The 19,569-nt window shown below is 48.4% G+C and overlaps 1 protein-coding gene across 3 annotated transcripts; it reads right to left on the minus strand.

Moving 5' to 3' along the window:
- Positions 1–2,992: 2,992 nt before the first annotated feature.
- On the minus strand, positions 2,993–17,573 carry LOC102947871 (L-amino-acid oxidase). Of its 3 annotated transcripts, none has more exons than XM_043529032.1 (7): positions 17,556–17,573; positions 12,658–12,881; positions 10,344–10,450; positions 9,522–9,723; positions 7,671–7,724; positions 4,624–4,754; positions 2,993–3,884 (listed from the first exon to the last, which is right to left on the minus strand). In XM_043529032.1, the coding sequence occupies exons 2-7, from the start codon at positions 12,796–12,798 to the stop codon at positions 3,071–3,073; spliced, it is 1,449 nt and encodes a 482-aa protein (XP_043384967.1). In that variant the 5' UTR covers positions 12,799–12,881; positions 17,556–17,573; the 3' UTR covers positions 2,993–3,070. The 3 variants fall into 3 exon arrangements, with proteins under 3 accessions (XP_043384967.1, XP_007053913.2, XP_043384968.1); XM_007053851.3 differs by having other exon boundaries at positions 17,494–17,564; XM_043529033.1 differs by lacking the exon at positions 17,556–17,573 and adding an exon at positions 15,866–15,883.
- Between the last annotated feature and the right edge of the window lie 1,996 nt (positions 17,574–19,569).

Here is a 19,569-nt window from a genome sequence, read left to right on the forward strand (position 1 = left end):
AACAGGACTGATCCTTTCAATAACCACTCTTACAGGGCTTAAGTATGACTTAAGTGTGGCATAAGGCTTTGTTCTGTCCCACTGCGTGGGGTGAATTTCACTCTGTGTGCATATTTCTGTAGCTGTTATCTAAGTGGGTGCTTTATTATTAAGATGCCACCGTAACTGGGTTTCCAATACGTGTTTCTTTCTTTTAATTTTAACATCCCTGCAAGGTAAAATGTCTTGAAATAATGGATACGCGATGGCAACTTTAGGCAAACACTTACTCATGTGAGTAACTTTAGACATACATTTGTCCCCCTGAATTTATTCACATGCTCAGAAGTGTTCGGCTCATTGGGGCCATAACTTTATCTTGATACTTCTTTGGTACTTGGGTCGCGATATGGTCAGGGTTCCAGCAGATGCTGTGTGTTTCCCTCACTCATCTCATCCAAGATGAAGCGGTGTCCAGGCTCAAGCAAACCCCCATTTTTCAATGGAAAAAAAAGGTGTGTTGACAAACTCTCGTTATAATACAATGCCCCGACTTTGCTTGATGCAAGGTGTCAGTGAAAAGCTCCGTTGGAGTTCCAAGTTAATACTTCGGGCCATGCTGCCGCCTCTTTTCGGCAGTCCAGCTGTACAAAATGGCTACAAACTCCATGGATCTGGCCACAGGATTGTCCCCTGCATAGGAAACCCCCTCATAGTTCTGAGACCCTCTAGCACAATCTTCAGCACCTTCCCCCCCCCAACTAGCATGGGCAGCATGGCTGGGCAAAAAGGGGATGATCTCTACCCCGCAGAGGTCTTTGAATACCCCTCTGTGTCACTGCCAGCTGGGATAAGGCATAGCAGCTGTGATCCTCCTCTAGTTTACTCCATAACTGGCCTGGCAGAGAGAGGTCCCCCAGATCAGGGAGACAAAAAGCTACTTGTCCCACCCCCCTTCCAAGCTAAACTCAGGGCTTGTCTACCCCGATGCAGCTGCCTTGCTGCAGAGCATCAGTGAAGATGCTCCCAACTGAATGGCATTCTCCCATCGGAGTAGGTAATCCACCTCCAGGTCGATGGGAGAATTCTTCCACTGACTTAGAGGTGTCTACACTAGGGGTTAGGTTGGTTTAACTGCATCACTCAAGGATGCGGATTTTTCACACCCTTGAGCGAAGTAGTTACACTGACCCAATTTCCTAGTGCAGGCCTCAGACTCAGCCCAAGGGCAGAGGTCAAGGGGGCACCCAGATAGCTGGTCATGCATTTCAGCTGGCTTAATTAGTTCACGTGTACTCCAGTTCTTTAATGTCATGAATGGGGTCCGATCAGTGTCGTGCAAGCTGTCAGTTGAATGTTAGAGCTCAGTATGCGGGGAAAAGGGGAGAACATCCTCAGAAGGACAATAGGCTTTACCTATTTCAGAGGTGAGTCAGAAACAGGAGCACAGGACTCAGAGAATGGAGAGCAGGACTGCTGAAAGAAGGTTAAATGAAATTATTTGGTAAGTAGAGAGAGAAAGGAAGAAAATTCAGTAAGATGTAAATATTTGCACTAAAGCCAAGTGGCCAGACATCAGGACTCATAAGAGGTAGATTCTATTCCCGGCTCTCTGGCGTCAAATCCCAGTAACTCAGTGTCCCCATCTGTAACATTTGGTTAATAATACTTACCGACTTTGAGATATATGTATGAAAACCACTTCATTAGAGCTAGGTATGAACATTTCCAACCCTGATATTCTATGATTCTACGATTTATTAATGAATGTAATTAAATTTATAAAATGTGGCTGTCCCACATTCTTTGAGCATATCTGTATTGAACTTTCTTGATTTTTCTCTATACTTACTATATAGAGAGAGAACCTGGACTGATACTAAATGCCCTAAAACTTTGTTAATGCAAAGTAAAGGTTGCTCAGTGACACCTAATCGCCTTCCAGAATGTGTTAAAACAAAAGCAGATTAAGCTACAGTGAATTAAGGCTACTTTACTTCTGAATGAGAGTGTCCACACCGCTGGTTAATGCATATTAATGGGCTTTAACCTCATACCTGCAGTAACTTGGTTTTAACTTCCCTGAGTGTCCTGGTGCGGATAGGCCGGAGATAATGTTAATAGACTGGGGAAGCAGCCAGAAGAGTCTGAGGTCACAGCGCGATGGGGCATAGCAGTCTGCTGCTGGTTTAGGCAGTTTCCGCCCCGCCCCATCTGGGCTTCACCTAAAGTAACAATCTAGGGTCGGATTGTTTCATTCTCTCATTGTACTCCCCCCCCCCCAGCCCCCTTCTGTCTGTATCAAGCTTGTCTTATAATTAGATTGTAAGCTCTGGGGGTTGTGTAATGAATGGTCCTTGCTTAGAGTCTGGTTGGGGAGCATGGCCTACTGGTCATAGTTGCAACCCCTGACTGCCAAGGAGGTTGTTGGGAGGGGAGCCTGGGCCAGTCAGCTCTGACCTAGGGCCATTTAGGATACCAGTAGCCTGGCAACCAAGGCTGCTTAAGGCTGTCCTCTTCCTCTCATTCCCCCTCCCCCGGGTTCAGCTTAGTTCAACGTCTTCCCACCACAGTAAGTAAAGGGGGTTACCAAAGTGCAAGGTCCACAGGACACATCCCTCTCTGGTTGTCTCTGGGGCGGGTCCTCCCTACCCTGGGAGGGGCGGGCGATGGGGGCGTGCTTTGGGTCGCTGGGTGAGAGCCTTAGGCTTCCCTCTGCTCTGCGCTGCGGGAGCTGTGGGCTGCAGGTCCGCTCACCTCCAGCTCTGCCCCCCAAACGAGCGAATTCCCGGCCTTTTAATGCCTCCGGCAGAGGGAGCATTTGCTGCAGGCGTGGCAGGGCCGGGCTGGCTGAGCCCAGAGTAATCCCTTAGCTCCTTGTTGCCCAGGGTGGGGTTTGTACGCCCCATCACAAGCAGGCCCTCTCTCTCTTTCCTTCCGCGTTTTTGGAGTGACTCACACAGCGGGACATTTCGGCGCTACCATCAGCCCAACCACAATCATAAGGACGCTCGATGATTAGCCGGGCAATTTTTAATTCCCCATCAGAATCCCCACGGGTTTGCCCCTTCACCACACACTCATCCGTCCATTACACTTCATTTTCCTTCCGCTCTTTCTCTTGCCGCGGAGGCGATGCACGGATAGCGCCGTGGATGTGCGTGGCTGCTCTCACAGCAGCTTTCATAGCCGTTTCGATCCAGGCGTGAGGGTGAGCGGTGTATTCTCCTGCAAAATAGACCCGCCCTTCATTCTGAAACAAAGCTTTGGAGTAGTCGACTAACTGGTACGGGGTTAAGGAAACATATGCTCCCATTGCAAATTTGTCCAGGCCCCATTTCTTGACCACATGTTCATCACAGACGTTCTGGATATAAGTCTTGGGTAGTTGGTGGACTTCTGCCAGGTCGTCCAATACCACATCAACGCACTTTTCATCACTGAGGGGAACGAAGAATTCAGCTTCATCGTCCCAAGTGTAGGAAGCCAGGATCACCCCCACCCCACTGGAGAAATTGTGGCCGGGGTAGTAGATGAATCTGGAGGGGCGATCAGTGATTGACCTCCCTCTATTGATTCCATCCTTCTCCCAAAACTTTTCCCTGCAGGCCAAAAAAATCTTCACGTCCTTTGAGTAGTGGAGGGAGCGCAGGGCATGGGTCTTGTTGGAGGAAAGAGGGGGAGAAAATTTAATGAGCCGTGCGGCTTTCGCTGTGGTTGTGACAAGGACATGGTCGGCCGTCACTGAGAAGGGGAGCGACGTGTATGGCCTGCGATAAAACACTCTCACTTTTTCATTGTCTTGTAGTATCTTCACCGCTGTGGAGTGAAATAGAATATCCTCGTGCATAGCCTTGTAGAAAGCCTCTGGGAGCTGATCGAATCCCCCCGTGATCTCATCAAAACTGAAAGAAAGGCAGCGGGGGGGGGGGGGGATGGAGGGGGAGATGATGGTAGAAGAATTACAGCTTCCGTCAATAGTTCTCTGAGTGAATATCACAAAAATAATGAGCAGATCTGTAAGGAGCTGCTTAGCTGAAGATATAATTTACCCCTTCCATCCCCTCCTCCCCCAGTGACTACTTCAGTTCCGGCTTCTTTTATTACAGGCAAGTGCCAGGTCTGCGGTAGTTAAGGTTCAGACCAGCTTTCTGTTTAGAGCTTCACTCTTCGACATGATCTAAATTCTGCATGATTACTAAGATTGCCTTAGAATTAGGTGTGCCTCCTGGGGATGGGGTGGGGTTAGTAATCCCAATTCGGGGTCATTTGGCCAAAGGGTTCCCTTGGTACAACAGAGTGATGGTCACTATACTCTCGTCAGAAGTTAATTACTGAATTGCATGGGAATTAGAAGCCATAGATAGACACTTTCAGCAATGGTCGTCTCATCCCTTGTGAAAGTGTCCCCTGCCTTGTATGGCTAGGGAAATATAGTAATGAAACCTGCCCTCTATGACAGTTCAGACCATCGGTGCCTTCTCGAAAGAAGGCAACTGGCCGCACTGATAGATGGATGAGATACACCTATCTGATCCTCATCCTCATTGTATCAGAAGATGGATGGATAGATAGACAGATCCTACCATAGATACATGTTCTTCTCCATATAAAGCAAGTCATTAAAGATGCTCTTCTCCTTACCCGTCTTTGAATGCAATATCGCCCATGATAGAGTACAGAAAAGACAGGTGGAAACTACCGTCTAAATTCAGCACGTCACCAATCATGTCAATGGCTCCTCTACTTAATTTTCCTTCTTTAATCAAATATTCCTGGTTGGGGAAGAGAGGAAGGGCAGAAAGTGCATGCATATCATATCCACATTGAAACCTGACAGCTGAAGAGAGGAACATAGGAATTATTCGGTACCCATGAGGGTTAGCCAAAGGTCACACCCACAGAGACACAGAGACCCCTTGGCAAACAGTCCCCTGTTCTTTGCAAACATCTCTCAGCTCAGCCCTGACAAACTGACTACACCAAACACATCTTACAAGCTATTTATCTATGAAGAGTAACATGTAAGGTATCTGCAGAAAGCTCCCAACTTGTCAAGATTCATAACCGTGGCGAGATGTATGAATGGGTAGTAGTTAAGGAATAAAGTATTTATACTGAAAGTTTGCTTGATGGACTTGGGGTAAAAATTAGTCACCAGGGCTACTGTGTCTAGGTGACAACTCATTCAAACCAGAGGGACTTGTTCCCCTCCCTCGGTCAGCCAGGAGGTAATGCAAGGTTCTGTTCCTACCCTGGCCACATCCTAGAACAAATTATCAAAAAAGACCTTTATAACAGGCAGGAGATCGCCCTGGCTATGAATCAAGGCAAAAGACTGTTTCTGTATAAATAGTGTGTCAGGAAAGGCATTCTGGATTCATTCACTGAGAAAACCCCTTAAGGCAGTGGTCCCCGAACTATGGAGGAACATTTGGGGGGGCTTGATGGGGCCCAGGCCAGCCCCCATTGGGGGCAGGGAAAGAGCACCACCCAGCCCCACTCTGCCCCCATCTCTGCTCCAACCCCAGCTGAGGCCCTGGCTTCAGCTTCCGGCCCCCAACCATGCATGGCCCGGCCCTGGCCTTAGCCACTGACCACAGCCTGGTTCCCGGCTGCAGCTCATCTCCCAACCACGGTCCCGGGTCTGGCGGTGGCTCTGCTCCTGGCCCTGGCCCCAGTCACAGCTCTGGCCCCGATCCCCGGCTCCCAGCCCCTGACCCCGCTCCCGGCCCTGGCTCCTGGCTGTGGGGGTGGGAGGGTGCAGACAGATTACATTACGGGTAAGGGGGAGCATGACAGAAAAAGTTTGAGGACCACTGCCTTAAGGAGCAGGGGCCTTTCATGAACATTTTGATGCTGGCTCTGGTGAACCCAGACAACTTTGCAACAGACTGAGCTTTGCAGGGGAAGCCCACTTTAGTCTATTGGCAAGGTGACTATTGAGAAGGGTGCGCCCAGCTTTGTGGTTTATGCTTTTACGTTCTAGCCATTTGCTTCTCTCACTTTCACCTCAATTCTAGTTAAATACTTATTCTTTCTCAAACAAACCTTCTTTCGGTCTATTATAAGTGCTCACCAGGGCTATGTGGTTTACAGGAGTGGTGGTTTAAAGTAAAACTGGTAAACTGAGGTACACTGCGGAGGAGCTGGGATTTCTGCGTAGCCCGCCGAAGGGACTGGATATCACAGGGGAATGAGTCTCGGGGATTGGGGTTCACGTACTGTTAACCACCCGCAAGGCAAAGCTGCGACTGGCACGGCCCAGAGGAGAGAGCTTGAGTGACCGAAAGGCTGGTGGCATCAGGGAGCTGCCATCCAGCTACCCCAGCAAAGACTTCCTCGAGCTGGAGGCAGGGAGAAACAAAGCGACTTAGGCCTTGTCTTCACTACCACGCTACATCAGTGCGGCAAGATTTAGCGGGCCTGGTGAAGACGCGATAAGTCGATGGGAGAGCGCTCTCCTGTCGACTTCAGTACTCCACCTCAATGAGAGGGGGAAGCTACGTGGATGGGAAAGCGTCTCCCGTCAACCTAGCGCGGCATAGACCCGATAGAAATCGATGTCATTTACGTCAACTTAAGTTACGGAACTTAACTAGCGTAACTTAGATCAACTTCCAATGTTAGTGTAGACAAGGCCTTATTGTCCCAGGTGACTGGAACACCATCCCAAACCTCAACTACCCTCCTGTGTGATTTCTCAGCTTCCTCATAACCAATCACTGGAGTCGGGCTGATGATCCCCTTCAGGACGCAATCCCTCATCTCTTTTGATTCACCGGGTGAAATCCTGACCCCAGTGAAATCAACGGGAGCTTTGTCATTGATTTCAGTGCGGGCAGGATTTCATTCCGAGTGTCCATAGCAAGATTTTATTGCCTTTGATTAAACAGCCAGGGTCCAGGTCAGACCTCCTACAGCAGTGGTTCTCAACCAGGGGTACACGTATCCCTAGGGGAACGCAGAGATCTCCAAGGGGCTACATCCACTCATGTAGATCTTTGCCTAGTTTTACAACAGGCTACATAAAAAGCACCAGGGAAGTCAGTGCAAACTAAAATTTCACACAGACCATGACTTGTTTATACCGCTCTATAGACTACACACTGCCATGTACGTACAATATTTATATTCCAACTGATTCGTTTTATAATCATATGGTAAAAATGAGAAAGTCAGCAATTTTCCAGTAATAATGTGCTGTGACACTCTTGTATTTTTAGGTCTGATTTTCTAAGCAAGTGGTTTTTAAGTGAGGTGAAACTTGGGGTACGCAGGTACACAGAGGAAGCGTATCTCATTGAAATAACCGTGGATGAGGGCACATAGCTGGATGCCGCTCAGAGACCCAGGGTGAGAAGGAGAGATGCCACGTCAGTTACGTAGGAATGGAGGAGGGTCCTGTCTTCACTGCACAAACACAGGGCAGATGGGAGCACAGAGACCGTTTGCTTTCTGCAGACCGATGTCTTGGGTAGGGAGAGGCAAAGAAGATGTGGATCCGTGGCCCTGCCCTCCCCCTTCCACAAAGCAGAGCCCGGAGGACCACAGGGGAAAGTATGCAAGGCCCCATGAGGCAAGCGGGTTTGCTCCACATAGCCAGGAGGGTAGGAGGATTCAGACGTCCTACCTCCGACCATGGACTGTGTGAACATGGCACGAGAGACTGGAATGCCATATTCGATTACCTTGACGGAAAAGGAGTCATATTTCTCTTTCAAAACTCTGCAGTCTGTTGTCACCTGGGGAGCAACGAAGAAAACAGTGGCTAGTTTCAGAGTCACAGCTGTATCTTTGCAGATTGGTTATTTTCCCTGTTTGCCATGATGTACTTACAGGTGGTATCCTAGTGCCTATGCTCACGGAGGCAGGACATGAAATGACGCGCTCAGGTGAAAAAGCTGTTAACAAGATCTTTTTAATGGGGACATAGGCGTGGACTTCTCCTCTAGCTGGGGGGCGCTTGCCCCCCCCCAGGCCTCACCCCCGCTCCACCCCTTCCACCAAGCCCCTGCCGCTGCCCCGTCTCTTCCCACCTCTTTCCACCCCCTCCCCTGAGTGTGCCCCATCGCCACTCCTCCCGCTCCCTCCAGGAGCCTCCTGCATGCCGCCGAACAGCTGTTCAAGGCAGGTGGGAGGCGCTGGGAGGGAGCGGGAGGAGTTGATCAGCGAGGCCACCGGTGGGCAGGAGGCACGGAGGGGAGCGGGGAGCTGGCTGCTGGTGCTGTGCTAAGCACCCGCGAACTTTTCTACTTGGGTGCTCCAGCCCTGGAGCACCCACTGAGTCGGTGCCTAGGAGTGGGGCCAAGGAGGGGTCATTTTTGTTTTCCCTTCCCGCAGTTCTCCAGCTGACTCAGCTGCTTTCGCTCAGACTTTTTGAACAATAAAAGAAATAGTTTAAGGCAATGTCTGCGGTCGCACTTTTGTTGGCCAAACTTTTGTCCGTCAGTGGTGTGAAAAAACACCCCTCCTGATGGATAAAAGTTTCACCAACAACAGCGCTGGCCAACAGCTAAACTGGCCAAGAGGAGATGCCAAAGAGAGGGGTATGTCCTCATCCCTACCCCTCCCAGGGCGTTCGACGCCGATCTCTGCTTGGGGAGCGCAGCTGTGAAGCCTCTCCTGCAGTCAGGAGCCTAAGGCGGGTCTTGAAATCAACAGCACCAGCCTCGTCGCGTTTCCCAGGGGTTTGGGTACTCACCGAGCTTCTGGGAAACCTCCGGTGCAAGTCTTCCCTCTATCTGATCAGCAGTGGGGATTTGAACAGGGGTCTGTTCCTCTCAGTTGAGCTAGGGCGCCCTCTCTGGTGACGCATTCACCCATGTGTACATTGCTAGGACTTCGGGGGCCGTTTCCCATGGTTCTCTGAGCCGCTCTACGATTCTGTCCCAGAACTTGTTTGTATTTCTGGGCCCCCGGGGGTGGGGATTGTGGGAAGGCATTGGAGGACTATCAGGACTCCAGGGTTTTAGCTTGCACCTTCACTGCACACGCTGAGTTGTCTACTAGCTCAGGTGAACACAGACCCTTAGCTGGAGCACCCACGGGAAAAAATTAGCGGGTGCTTAGCACCCGCCAGCAGTCAGCTGCCACCCCCTACAGCCCAGCACCTCTGGCCCACTGGCTGGTCCAGCTGATCAACTCCTCCCCCTCCCTCCCAGTGCCTCCGGCCTGCTGTGGTCAGCTGTTCCATAGCGTGCAGAAGGGGCTGCGGGAGAGGGGGAGGAGTGGGGACAGGGCGCGCTTGGGAGAGGGGCCGGACCTGGGTGGGAAGAGGTGCAGAAGAGGTGGGGTGGGGCCTGTGGTGGAGCAGGGGTGGGACCTTGGGGGAAGGGGTTGAGCTGGGTTTGAGCACACCCAGGGAAAGGAGGAAGCCGGCGCCCATGCCCTCAAGCCATGCCAGCTAGCCTGGGTTGAAAGGACCACTTAAGTAGAGCGAGATGGTTTTGTGTGTGGATGAAATAGAGTTTAGGACCAAAATCTAACTTTGAAGTGAAGACCTACCTACAGTACAGGAGTCCATTCCACAACACACATACCGTATCCAGTGTCTGGTCATAAAGTTCACTGGCAGATTTCCCCCTCTCTGTGGGAAGCACAGGGTATTGCAAGATATCAGGGTTTCGGTCAACATCTTCAGATCTTGCCCTGACGTTGTTAACCAAATACCAGGCATTGTCGTTAGTGTTATAGAATGGGTTCAGTTTAAGTTTGAATTTGGTAATATATTCACGCACAATCCTAAAGAAAAGAGAAGGAGTAAAAAGAGAAAAATTCCAAAATGAGAGAGAATGTTATATGCTCATATATAGTCCCGAGCATGAATGGTTCCATCCTACCTAGGTAAATTATTTTTGTGTCATATGACCCCAAATCCATATTTTACCAAATCCACATTCAACCCTGTTTTGCAGTAGATGAAAAATGTGGATAACTATTTCAATAACGATTATAAATATGTTCAGAATAAAACTTTTAGTTAAATGTGTCATGAAACATTTTGCTCAAACTGAAACAACAAAATGCACTAAAGAATTTACTTTTGAAAAAATGACATTGGGCATTTGGGCTGGTGGAGTAGCTCGCCATAACTCAACCCATCCTGCACTTCTGCCCACCCAGTCCCATCCCAGCTTTGCAGGAAGAGTTACAGCTCCACAGAGATTTCAGTTCATGCACACAGACTGACTATTTCATGCAATGCAATTAGTCCACATAAGGAAGCAAGGGGAGATTTTAACCTACTCAAATTTAAGGCTTCAAAGATTTTTTTTTCTTGGAATTATCATAAAAGTCTTTAAAACGGGGCTTTCACGGTTCTGAACAAGGTTGGCGGGTGAGGAGGGCGAACTGTGTCTTACCGGTGGTCTCTTGGCAAACGCATGGCTCCCAGCTCCGCATACCAATCGTTTCTTCGATAGGTCAAGATACGTCCTCCCACGCGGTTGTTGGCTTCCAGAATCAGGACCTAGGGGCAAAACGCAGGTCATGATTTTCAATCCCTTGCTGGTACCTAGTAGCTGTAGGTAGGGCTTGATTTATCCCACATCCCTTCTTTTGTAAATGGACATCAAAGAAAGAACATTAATGTTTTATCGAAGTAATTTCAGATGATATGTAAGCATACAGGCCTTGATTCTGGAAAGCAGGTATATATATGCTCAACTTGAATTTCAACTTCATAAGACTTAAGCATCGGCTTAAAGTTAAGCATGTTCTCAAGCATGCTTCCAGAATCGGGTTGTATTCCTGCATTGGGTACTCAAGGAACACATTCCAGTATGGAAGTTTTCATAACAGCAGCGATTTTTGCATTCATTATTAATGCCAGATTTTCAGGGAGGGAGGTTTTAAACCAACAACATCAACTAAGCACTTCAAATATAGAATCATAGAATATCAGGGTTGGAAGGGACCTTAGGAGGTCATCTAGTCCAACCCTCTGCTCAATCCCCAATTAAATCAACCCAGCCAGGGCTTCATCAAGCCTGACCTTAAAAACTTCTAAGGAAGGAGATTCCACCACCTCCCTAGGTAATGCATTCCAGTGTTTCACCACCCTCCTAGTGAAAAAGTTTTTCCGAATATCCAACCTAAACCTCCCCCACTGCAACTTGAGACCATTACTCCTTGTCCTGTCATCCGCTACCACTGAGAACAGTCTAGATCCATCCTCTTTGGAACCCCCTTTCAGGTAGTTGAAAGCAGCTATCAAATCCCCCCCTCATTCTTCTCTTCTGTAGACTAAACAACCCCAGTTCCCTCAGCCTCTCCTCATAAGTCATGTGTTCCAGTCCCCTAATCATTTTTGTTGTCTTCTGCTGGACTCTCTCCAATTGTGTATATAAATACACAAGCTCTCTCCGTTGACTTTTCCAGACTCGGGGGCTGTAGTTCCTGGGTGGTTTTGAGAAGGGGGCGTAGAGGATGTTTAGGCAACCTATAGGGATAATGGATTTTGGTCTTTCCCATGGCCCAAGACAGTAGCTCTTTCTATGGAAAAACAAAACAAAACGCGAACAAACAAGCAAACAAGTAAGAGTGAAAGTTAAAGGTGTTATGGGTTAGTTAATATCAGTTTTCATAGGTAGAGAATTTTGTCAGAAATATGGGAACTGTTCTTGGAACATTTACTGAACGACTCACCATTTCCATAAAAGCTAGTGATTCGAATTTTTTTAGCTTCATCATTATGTGTCATACAACTATGCTATTATCACACTAATAACCTCAACCTCAAGGCAATGAACATGTTGTCTGGAAATCAAAATAATAGATTTCTTTCTTTCTTTCTTTCTTTCTTTCTTTCTTTCTTTCTTTCTTTCTTTCTTTCTTTCTTTCTTTCTTTCGCAATTCACTCAGTTTACTTAAGTTCACATCGTTTTGTTCTTCAGCATTGTTTACTCTATCACAGAGGGGGGCAAACTACGGCCCGCATGCCGGATCTGGCCCCTCGGGGCTTTGGATCCGGCCCGAGGGATTGCCCCCCATGGCGCCGCGGGCCCCGCTCTGCTCTCAGAAGCGGCCGGCACCATGTCCCTGCGGCCCCCGGGCGGGGGGGCAGAGGGCTCCGTGCATTGCCCTCGCCTCCGGGCACCGCCCCCCGCAGCTCCCATTGTCCGGGAATGGGGAACAGCGGCCAATGGGAGCTTCGGGGGAGGCACCTGGAGGCGTGGCAAGGGGAGCGCACGCGGAGCCCTCCACCCCCTCTCCCCCAGGGGCCGCAGGGCTTCCTGGAGCGGTGCGGTGTGGGGCCAGGGCAGGCTCCCTGCCAGCCTGCCCTGGCCACCCCGGAGCTGCTTTAGGTAAGCGGCGCCGGGCCAGAGCCCGAACCCCTCCTGCACCTCCACCCCCCAACTCCCTGCCCTAAGCCCCCTGCCTGCACCCTGCACCCCTCCTGCACCCCAACCCCCTGCCCTGAGCCCCCTCCTGCACTCTGCACCCCTCCTCTGCTCCAATCCCTTGCCTTGAGCCCCTTCCTGCACACCGCACCCCCTCCCACACCCCGCACTCCCTCCCACACCCCAACCCCCTGCCCCAGCCCTGCATACAATTTCCTCACCCAGATGTGGCCCTCGGCCCAAAAAGTTCCTATCCAAAAGGAATGATAAGACTATTTCAGAGGAAAACTGCCTCCCTGGCCTGTCTCTGGCTCCTCTTGGTCATTATAATTACCTCGCAACCAGCATCCTTCAGCAGTTTGGCAGCAGTGAGTCCGCTGATTCCTGCCCCGACAATCACCACCTTCTTTGAACAATACGCTTTTTCCAACCCATTTTTGGCAATAGCCACCAGTTCTTCGTAGTCAGAGTCCATAAAGCATTTTTCCCACTCCTTCAGTTTGCGAGCGAGACCCTCCGAGCTCAGGACTGCTACAAGGAGGAAGAGCTGAAGAAATACTAGAACAGAGATGCAAAGAAAACACCCATGTTGAAGCAAACTCACTCTCTGAGACCATGCAGCTCAGTAACATCATTGACATGCTACTCCTCATCTCTAGGAAGAGGCTACCAACCTCAAATGCAGAGCACTGTTATATTAACAAACCAGGAATGTTATTACGATCCAATACAATCAGCATATAAACCCAGAGAAGGGAAGTCCGTTCTCAAATCCTCTCACAGTTCATGCATTCTTATAAACTGTAAAATATAAGAATGGCCATACTGGGTCAGACCAATAGTCCCTCTAGCCCAGTGTCCTGTCTACCAACAGTGGCTGGTACCACACATGGCCCACCACCCAGTCTACCATTGAGGGTCTTGGGCCCCACAGATTCACTTATATCTTGTGCATACCACAAGGATGTGATGATTTTGGGGGCCAGCCATCAGCTGAGGGAATGGTGCAGGAGAAATTCATCTGCTGTGGACAATGTGACTGAACAAGGTCTTCAAGATTTAACTTCATGAGGTGAATTGAGGAACCTAACCATAGTCTGTGCTTGATGCCATTAAAAAAACCTCAGTTCTGCTTTTGCTTTCCACAATTCAAGATAAGGTTTTTGTTTTTCAAAATGGAAAGCTGTGATTCCCCCTCTCGATGACCGCGAAGCAGCTTTGTGTCCTGTGGAGTGTAGTTACGGAAGGATCACACAAAGAAATACGTGGTGCGTGAGGTCACCAGTCCCCTAACCCCTTACAGCTTTAAAATTCAAATCAACACTCGAAACTCTGTCTGGAAGTTCACGGGCAGCCAGTGCCGCTTTCAAAGCAAGATTATTATGGTGTTCTCAATGGAAAGCTCCTTCCAAGTGAGCACCCACATTTTCCACTAGTATCAGTTTCTGACTGGTCTAAACTGAAGGTGACAAAAGCATGGAAGTCCCACATTTCACAGCAATGGTGACTCTGCTCAGCAAAAGCAGATGAAAAAATATATTAATCTGGGCTATAACTCCATCCTGAGCATCCACCAGCACTCTTGGAACTAACCAAACCCCTATATTGAGTTTCTAATGGTGTCCAGCCCCACCAGGAGACGAAAGGTCTACATGGAAGGATGTTCCCTGCTGCTTTTGTCTCACCCTTTTGAGCTTCCTTTATCTCCCTTTCCTGCTTGATGACTCTGTTGACTGCTTCAATCCAAATTAAGCAGCGCACACAATCCTCTGTTTGAGAAGGAGCTGTTCGCCAACCTCAGTTTGGGACATGAGTTAATAACACCATACAGTGGACCCTTATAACTGCATGACAATGTTGCCACACATATGTTATCAGGACAATATTAATCATCAGATTATGAGTTTTCAATTGATACCTTACAAAACATACTTGGTACAAAAATTATTACCATAGTGTGGAGGGTGTGGACACAGGGCTACATCCTGTCACAAATCCTGTTACTCTTTTTAATAACACAAAAACTAGGGGTCACCAAATGAAATGAATAGGCAGCAGGTTTAAAACAAACAAAAGGCAGTATTTCTTCACACAATGCATAGTTAACCTGTGGAACTCCTTGCCAGAGGAAGTTGTGAAGGCCAAGACTATAACAGGGTTCAAAAAAGAACTAGATAAATTCATGGAGGATAGGTCCAGTAATGGCTATTTGCCAGGCTGGGCAGGGATGGTGTCCTTAGCCTCTGTTTGCCAGACGCTGGGAATGAGCGACAGGGAATGGATCACTTGATGATTACCTGTTCTGTTCACTCCCTCTGGGGCACCTGGCATTAGCCACTGTCAGAAGACAGGACACTGGGCTAGATGGAACATTGCTCTGACCCAGTGTGGCCGTTCTTACGTTCTAAATAACTATCCCATGAAACCAAAAATGGTACAGGGTCACCACAGCCATAAACACCCATGTAACGTGTTTTTAATGACAGTGTTGGAACGGTTAGCAAAAAGCAAAACCAGGAAGGACTGGGTTAAAGCCATTGATCCTCTTGACAATTATTATGTTCTCCTTACTCTGCAATTATCCATATCTTCAGAGGTGCTATGCTCAGATTGCCACCGGGAAGCATGGGCTGGAGGATTGCCACCACACCTGTGTATTTGCAGGGACACTGAAGGGGATAGTGCATCTTGACCTTTAGCAGCATGATCTTGTTATTCCCAAAGCACATATGTTTCTTTTGTTAAAAGGTGGGGGGGGGGTGAGGGGGGGCATGGACTCCTGGCCCTCCTGTTTCTGGCACCAGTGCACCACACCCAATTGTGGCCGTGTGTGACATTGTGCTTCAGTTTTCCTCATGTCTTTTATGGGCCTATTTTGTCTGTAGGAGTGGCCTGACCTTCCATCCATGACGCCTTCAAATGCCTGACCCCATCCAGGACCACAGCATCCTTTAGCACGTGGTTCCTCAACCTTTCTTCTGAGGCCCCCCAACAGGCTATAAAAACTCCAGGGCCCACCTATGCCAAAACAACTGTTTTCCTGCCTATAAAAGGCAGGGCCGGCGTTAGGGGGTAGCAAGCAGGGCGAGGGTCCAGGGCCCCACGAATAGGTGCCCTGCATAGCGAAGTTACTTGGGCTTCGGCTCCAGCCCTGAGCAGCTGGGCTTGGGTTTGGGGCCCGAGTGGTGGGACTTGGCTTCAGCTTTCTGCCCTGGGCCCCAGTGAATCTAACACCAGTCCTGCTTGGCAGACCCCTGAAACCTGCTTGTGGCCCCGAACGGGGCTGCGGACCCCGCACCTGAGAACTGCTGATTTAACAAGTCCAACAGAAATATAAAAATAACAACATCTTCAGCCTCAGCTGGCCACCCCTCTCCTTTGCAGGCGGGACCCAGCTATCATGCCCATCTGACCTCAGTCTCCGGTGCTTCACTCCACCCCACGGTCTAGCCCTGGCTCAATTCTCCCCACCTTCCCAGGGTTTTGCAGGAAAGTTGTCATCCCTCAATGGCTCCAGAGAGCCACTCAGGCATCAGGCTCACCTTAGGGGCATCCTGTTTGCTTCTTAGTCCCTTAAACCTTCTATCAGATGCAGAGAGAGGGAACTCACTACATCCTCCCTCCTAGGTCTCCTTCCCCAGCTGACCTCAGCCATGGAACCGCAGGGATCTCCTGGTGGGAGAGGTGTAAGGACGCCCATGTGAGCTGGAAATGGTCACTAGGCATTCATTTTTCTTGACTTGTTTTAGCTGTTAACAACCAGAATGTATCCAATCCTCCGTTTTTACTTAAAATGTATTTTTAAAAGAAAATTCAAAATTTCCCATCAACGTTTTTGTTTAGACCTAAGGTCAATTTTCGGGGAAAAAAATATTCTTCAAATGACATATTTTGACCAGCATTAAAATTCACTTCATTTTCCAGAAACATGCTTTGAATCAGCTATCTTCAAAGAAAGGACAGACCACGTCCTATTCATGGAGTCCTTCCAACAATAAAAGGACGTGACAGCAGTCATAGAATCAAAGAATTGTAGGACTGGAAGGGACCTCGAGAGTCATCTAGTCCAGTCCCCTGCACTCAAGGCAGGACTAGGTATTATCGAGACCATCCCTGACAGGTGTTTGTCCAACCTGCTCTTAAAAATCTGCAATGATGGAGATTCCACAACCTCCTTAGGCAATTTATTCCCGTGCTTAACCACCCTGACAGTTAGGAAGTTGTCTAACCTAAACCTCCCTTGCTGTAATTTAAGCCCATGGCTTCTTGTCAGTTAAGAAGAACAATTTTTCTCCCTCCTCCTTGTAACAGCCTTTTATGTACTTGAAAACACTTCTCATGTCCCCTCTCCATCTTCTCTTCTCCAGACTAAACAAACCCCATTTTTTCAATCTTCCTTCATAGGTCATGTTTTCTAGACCTTTAAATGCAGGATAATTCAGGACTGTGAAATATACAATTTAACTGTAACAGGTGCAGGTGAAAAGAGTCAGCCAAGGTATAATGAATAATAATAATAATAATTAATAAAAATCTTCATTTCTCTTCCATCCACATTTCCAAACGGACATGGGACAAGAAATAAACAGGGCATCCAACATATACTGGGAGGAAAAACAGCCTGCAGGTGGGAGCGCCCTTGCCATGGTAACTCAAGGGAACAATTCCTAAGAACCCCTGCCAAGAATTTCAGCAGCATCCGTACTTTGATTTTTGAGTCAATGTATTTAAAATCTCCAAGGCTTTTCTGGTGTATTGAAATAAATATGTCCAGCACTGACTTACGACACTGTTGTCCCTTCACTTGGCGAGCATATCATTTGCTCTCTTAACGTTTTAACTGAATCTAATCACCAAGCCACAGCCAAGGGAAGTGCAGAGCTGCTACACCTGTGTCCCACAGTAAAATTGATTTACTGTGTGATTGAGGCCAAGTGCAACTGAAAATACCACACTGCTGTTCGTTTCCCTCCTACATGCACACTGAAAGAGGCGTAGAGGGTTCCGGGAGAAGCTCAGTTGAAAGTGAGGAAGAAAAAGACAAAAAGAGAAAGATGATAAGAGAGAGAGAAAGATGTGAAACAAGAAAGCCCATTGATCCAGTAAGATGTGCCCAAAGGAACAATGTATTCCATCGCTCTGAAAAAGTTCAAAGAGAAGTTTCACTCACAGAACCTGTCCATTTCAGATGGTGGGTGAAGTCATGCAGTTGACCTCTTATTTTATACCCACCTTTTATATAGACTGACTGATAAATATCCTAGCAGGAACTGCTGACTCTGTGTCTAGTGAAACAGGGAGATGGCTGTCACATGGTCTTATGGGACCTCCTCCTGTGATGTGCTCATAGCCTGCGGGTTACTCTGAGTTGCGTCACCTCCATCCAGGCACACAGGACTTGGGAGCAAAGGAATTGTGGTAGTAGACTCTGTCCCATCTATCTTCCTCCACACCCTGCTGAATCTGGCAGCCTCCTCGTCTTTCCTGGAAACCACCCCAAATTTCCCTCCGTATCCTCATGAGCCCATATCCTCTCTCCTGTTGAAGCTGTTCCCCAGTGGAAAAAAAATAATTTAAGAAGTCATTGGCACAGAGGGACTGGATGCTGGGTCTCCCACGTCAACGCTTTAACCACTAGGCAACGGAGTCATTCTCGGGCTTGTTTTCTTTCTCTGGCCCAATGGTTCTTTCAATAGTTAGCAACAGTGGGTGCTTTGTTTCGGCGGCACAAGTTGAAATCTGTATTTCCTGGGTTTCAAAACATTTGAAATTTGATTTTATTTGTAGAAAGAACGAGGAGTACTTGTGGCACCTTAGAGACTAACAAATTTATTTGAGCATAAGCCTTCGTGGGCTATAGCCCACTTCATCAGATGCATGTAGTGGAAAATACAGTAGGAAGATATATATATACAGAGAACATGAAAAAACGGGGGTTCCCAGACCAATCAATTAAGGTGGGCTATTATCAGCAGGAGAAAAAAAACTTTTGTAGTGATAATCAGGATGGCCCTTTTCAAACAGTTGACAAGAAGGTGTGAGTAACAGTAGGGGGAAAATTAGCATGGGGAAATAGCTTTTAGTTAGTGTAATGACTCATCCACGTCCAGTCTTTAGTCAAGCCTAATTTAATAGTGTCCAGTTTGCAGATTAATTCCAGTTTGGCTGTTTCTCGCGGGAGTCTGTTTTTGAAGTTTTTTTGTTGCATAATTGCGACTTTTAGCTAGGCATGCTGGTAGCATAGGGCCTGAGGAGGAAGTCTACATAGCCGGACAATCCTGCTGTCAGGGTGCCAATGCCTGAGATGATGGGGCATCCAGGATTTCCAGGTTTATGGATCTTGGGTCGCAGATAGAAGACCCCTGGTCGGGGCTCTAGGGGTGTGTCTGTGCAGATTTGTTCTTGTGCTTTTTCAGGGAGTTTCTTGAGCAGATGGTGTAGTTTCTTTTGGTAACCCGCAGTGGGATCAGAGGGTAATGGCTTGTAGAAAGTGGTGTTGGAAAGCTGCCGAGCAGCCTCTTGTTCATATTCCGACCTATTCATGATGACTACAGCACCTCCTTTGTCAGCCTTTTTGATGATGATGTCTGAGCTGTTCCTGAGGCTGTGGATGGCGTTGCGTTCTGCCCGGCTGAGGTTATGGGGCAAGTGATGCTGCTTTTCCACAATTTCAGCCCGTGCACGTCGGCGGAAGCACTCTATGTAGAAGTCCAGTCTGTTGTTTCGACCTTCAGGAGGAGTCCACCCAGAATCCTTCTTTTTGTAGTCTTGGTAGGAAGCTCTCTGTGGGTTAGTGTGCTGTTCAGAGGTGTGTTGGAAATATTCCTTGAGTTGGAGACGTCGAAAGTAGGATTCTAGGTCACCACAGAACGGTATCATGTTCATGTAACATGATACCATTCTGTGGTGACCTAGAATCCTACTTTTTGTGTGATCTGAGCAGCCCCATTACTGTGGCTCTGGTTTCCTTGAGACCCAGATAGAGCACACAGCCTATCCCATGGTCAATGTACTGAAGGTTGCATGCTACAGGGCCAGATTCCCCAGCTGGTGTGAATCCGTTTTAACCCCACTGGAGTCACTGGGCCAGTCCTCTAGCTGAGGCAGATAAGCAGAGCTCTGGTGGAGTCAATGGGGCCAGATCCCGAGCTGGGGGGATTCTGTGTTGCTTCACTGAATGGCGGTATGATTTCCCTGCATCTTAAAGTGCTGGAAAGTCTGGGATGCTTTGCTCTCTCCCTGTTAG

Source organism: Chelonia mydas, chromosome 14 (genome assembly GCF_015237465.2).
Source record: "Chelonia mydas isolate rCheMyd1 chromosome 14, rCheMyd1.pri.v2, whole genome shotgun sequence".
NCBI lineage: Eukaryota > Metazoa > Chordata > Testudines > Cheloniidae > Chelonia > Chelonia mydas.

Bases quoted from the DNA above. Each gene is read 5' to 3' on its own strand.
- LOC102947871 (XM_007053851.3), bottom strand. The intron at 7,725-9,521 runs GTATGTGTGTTG...GTTGCTCCCCAG, and splicing joins ATGACCAGACACTGGATACG to GTGACAACAGACTGCAGAGT. The intron at 4,755-7,670 runs GTAATCGAATAT...TTCCCCAACCAG, and splicing joins ATGACTCCTTTTCCGTCAAG to GAATATTTGATTAAAGAAGG.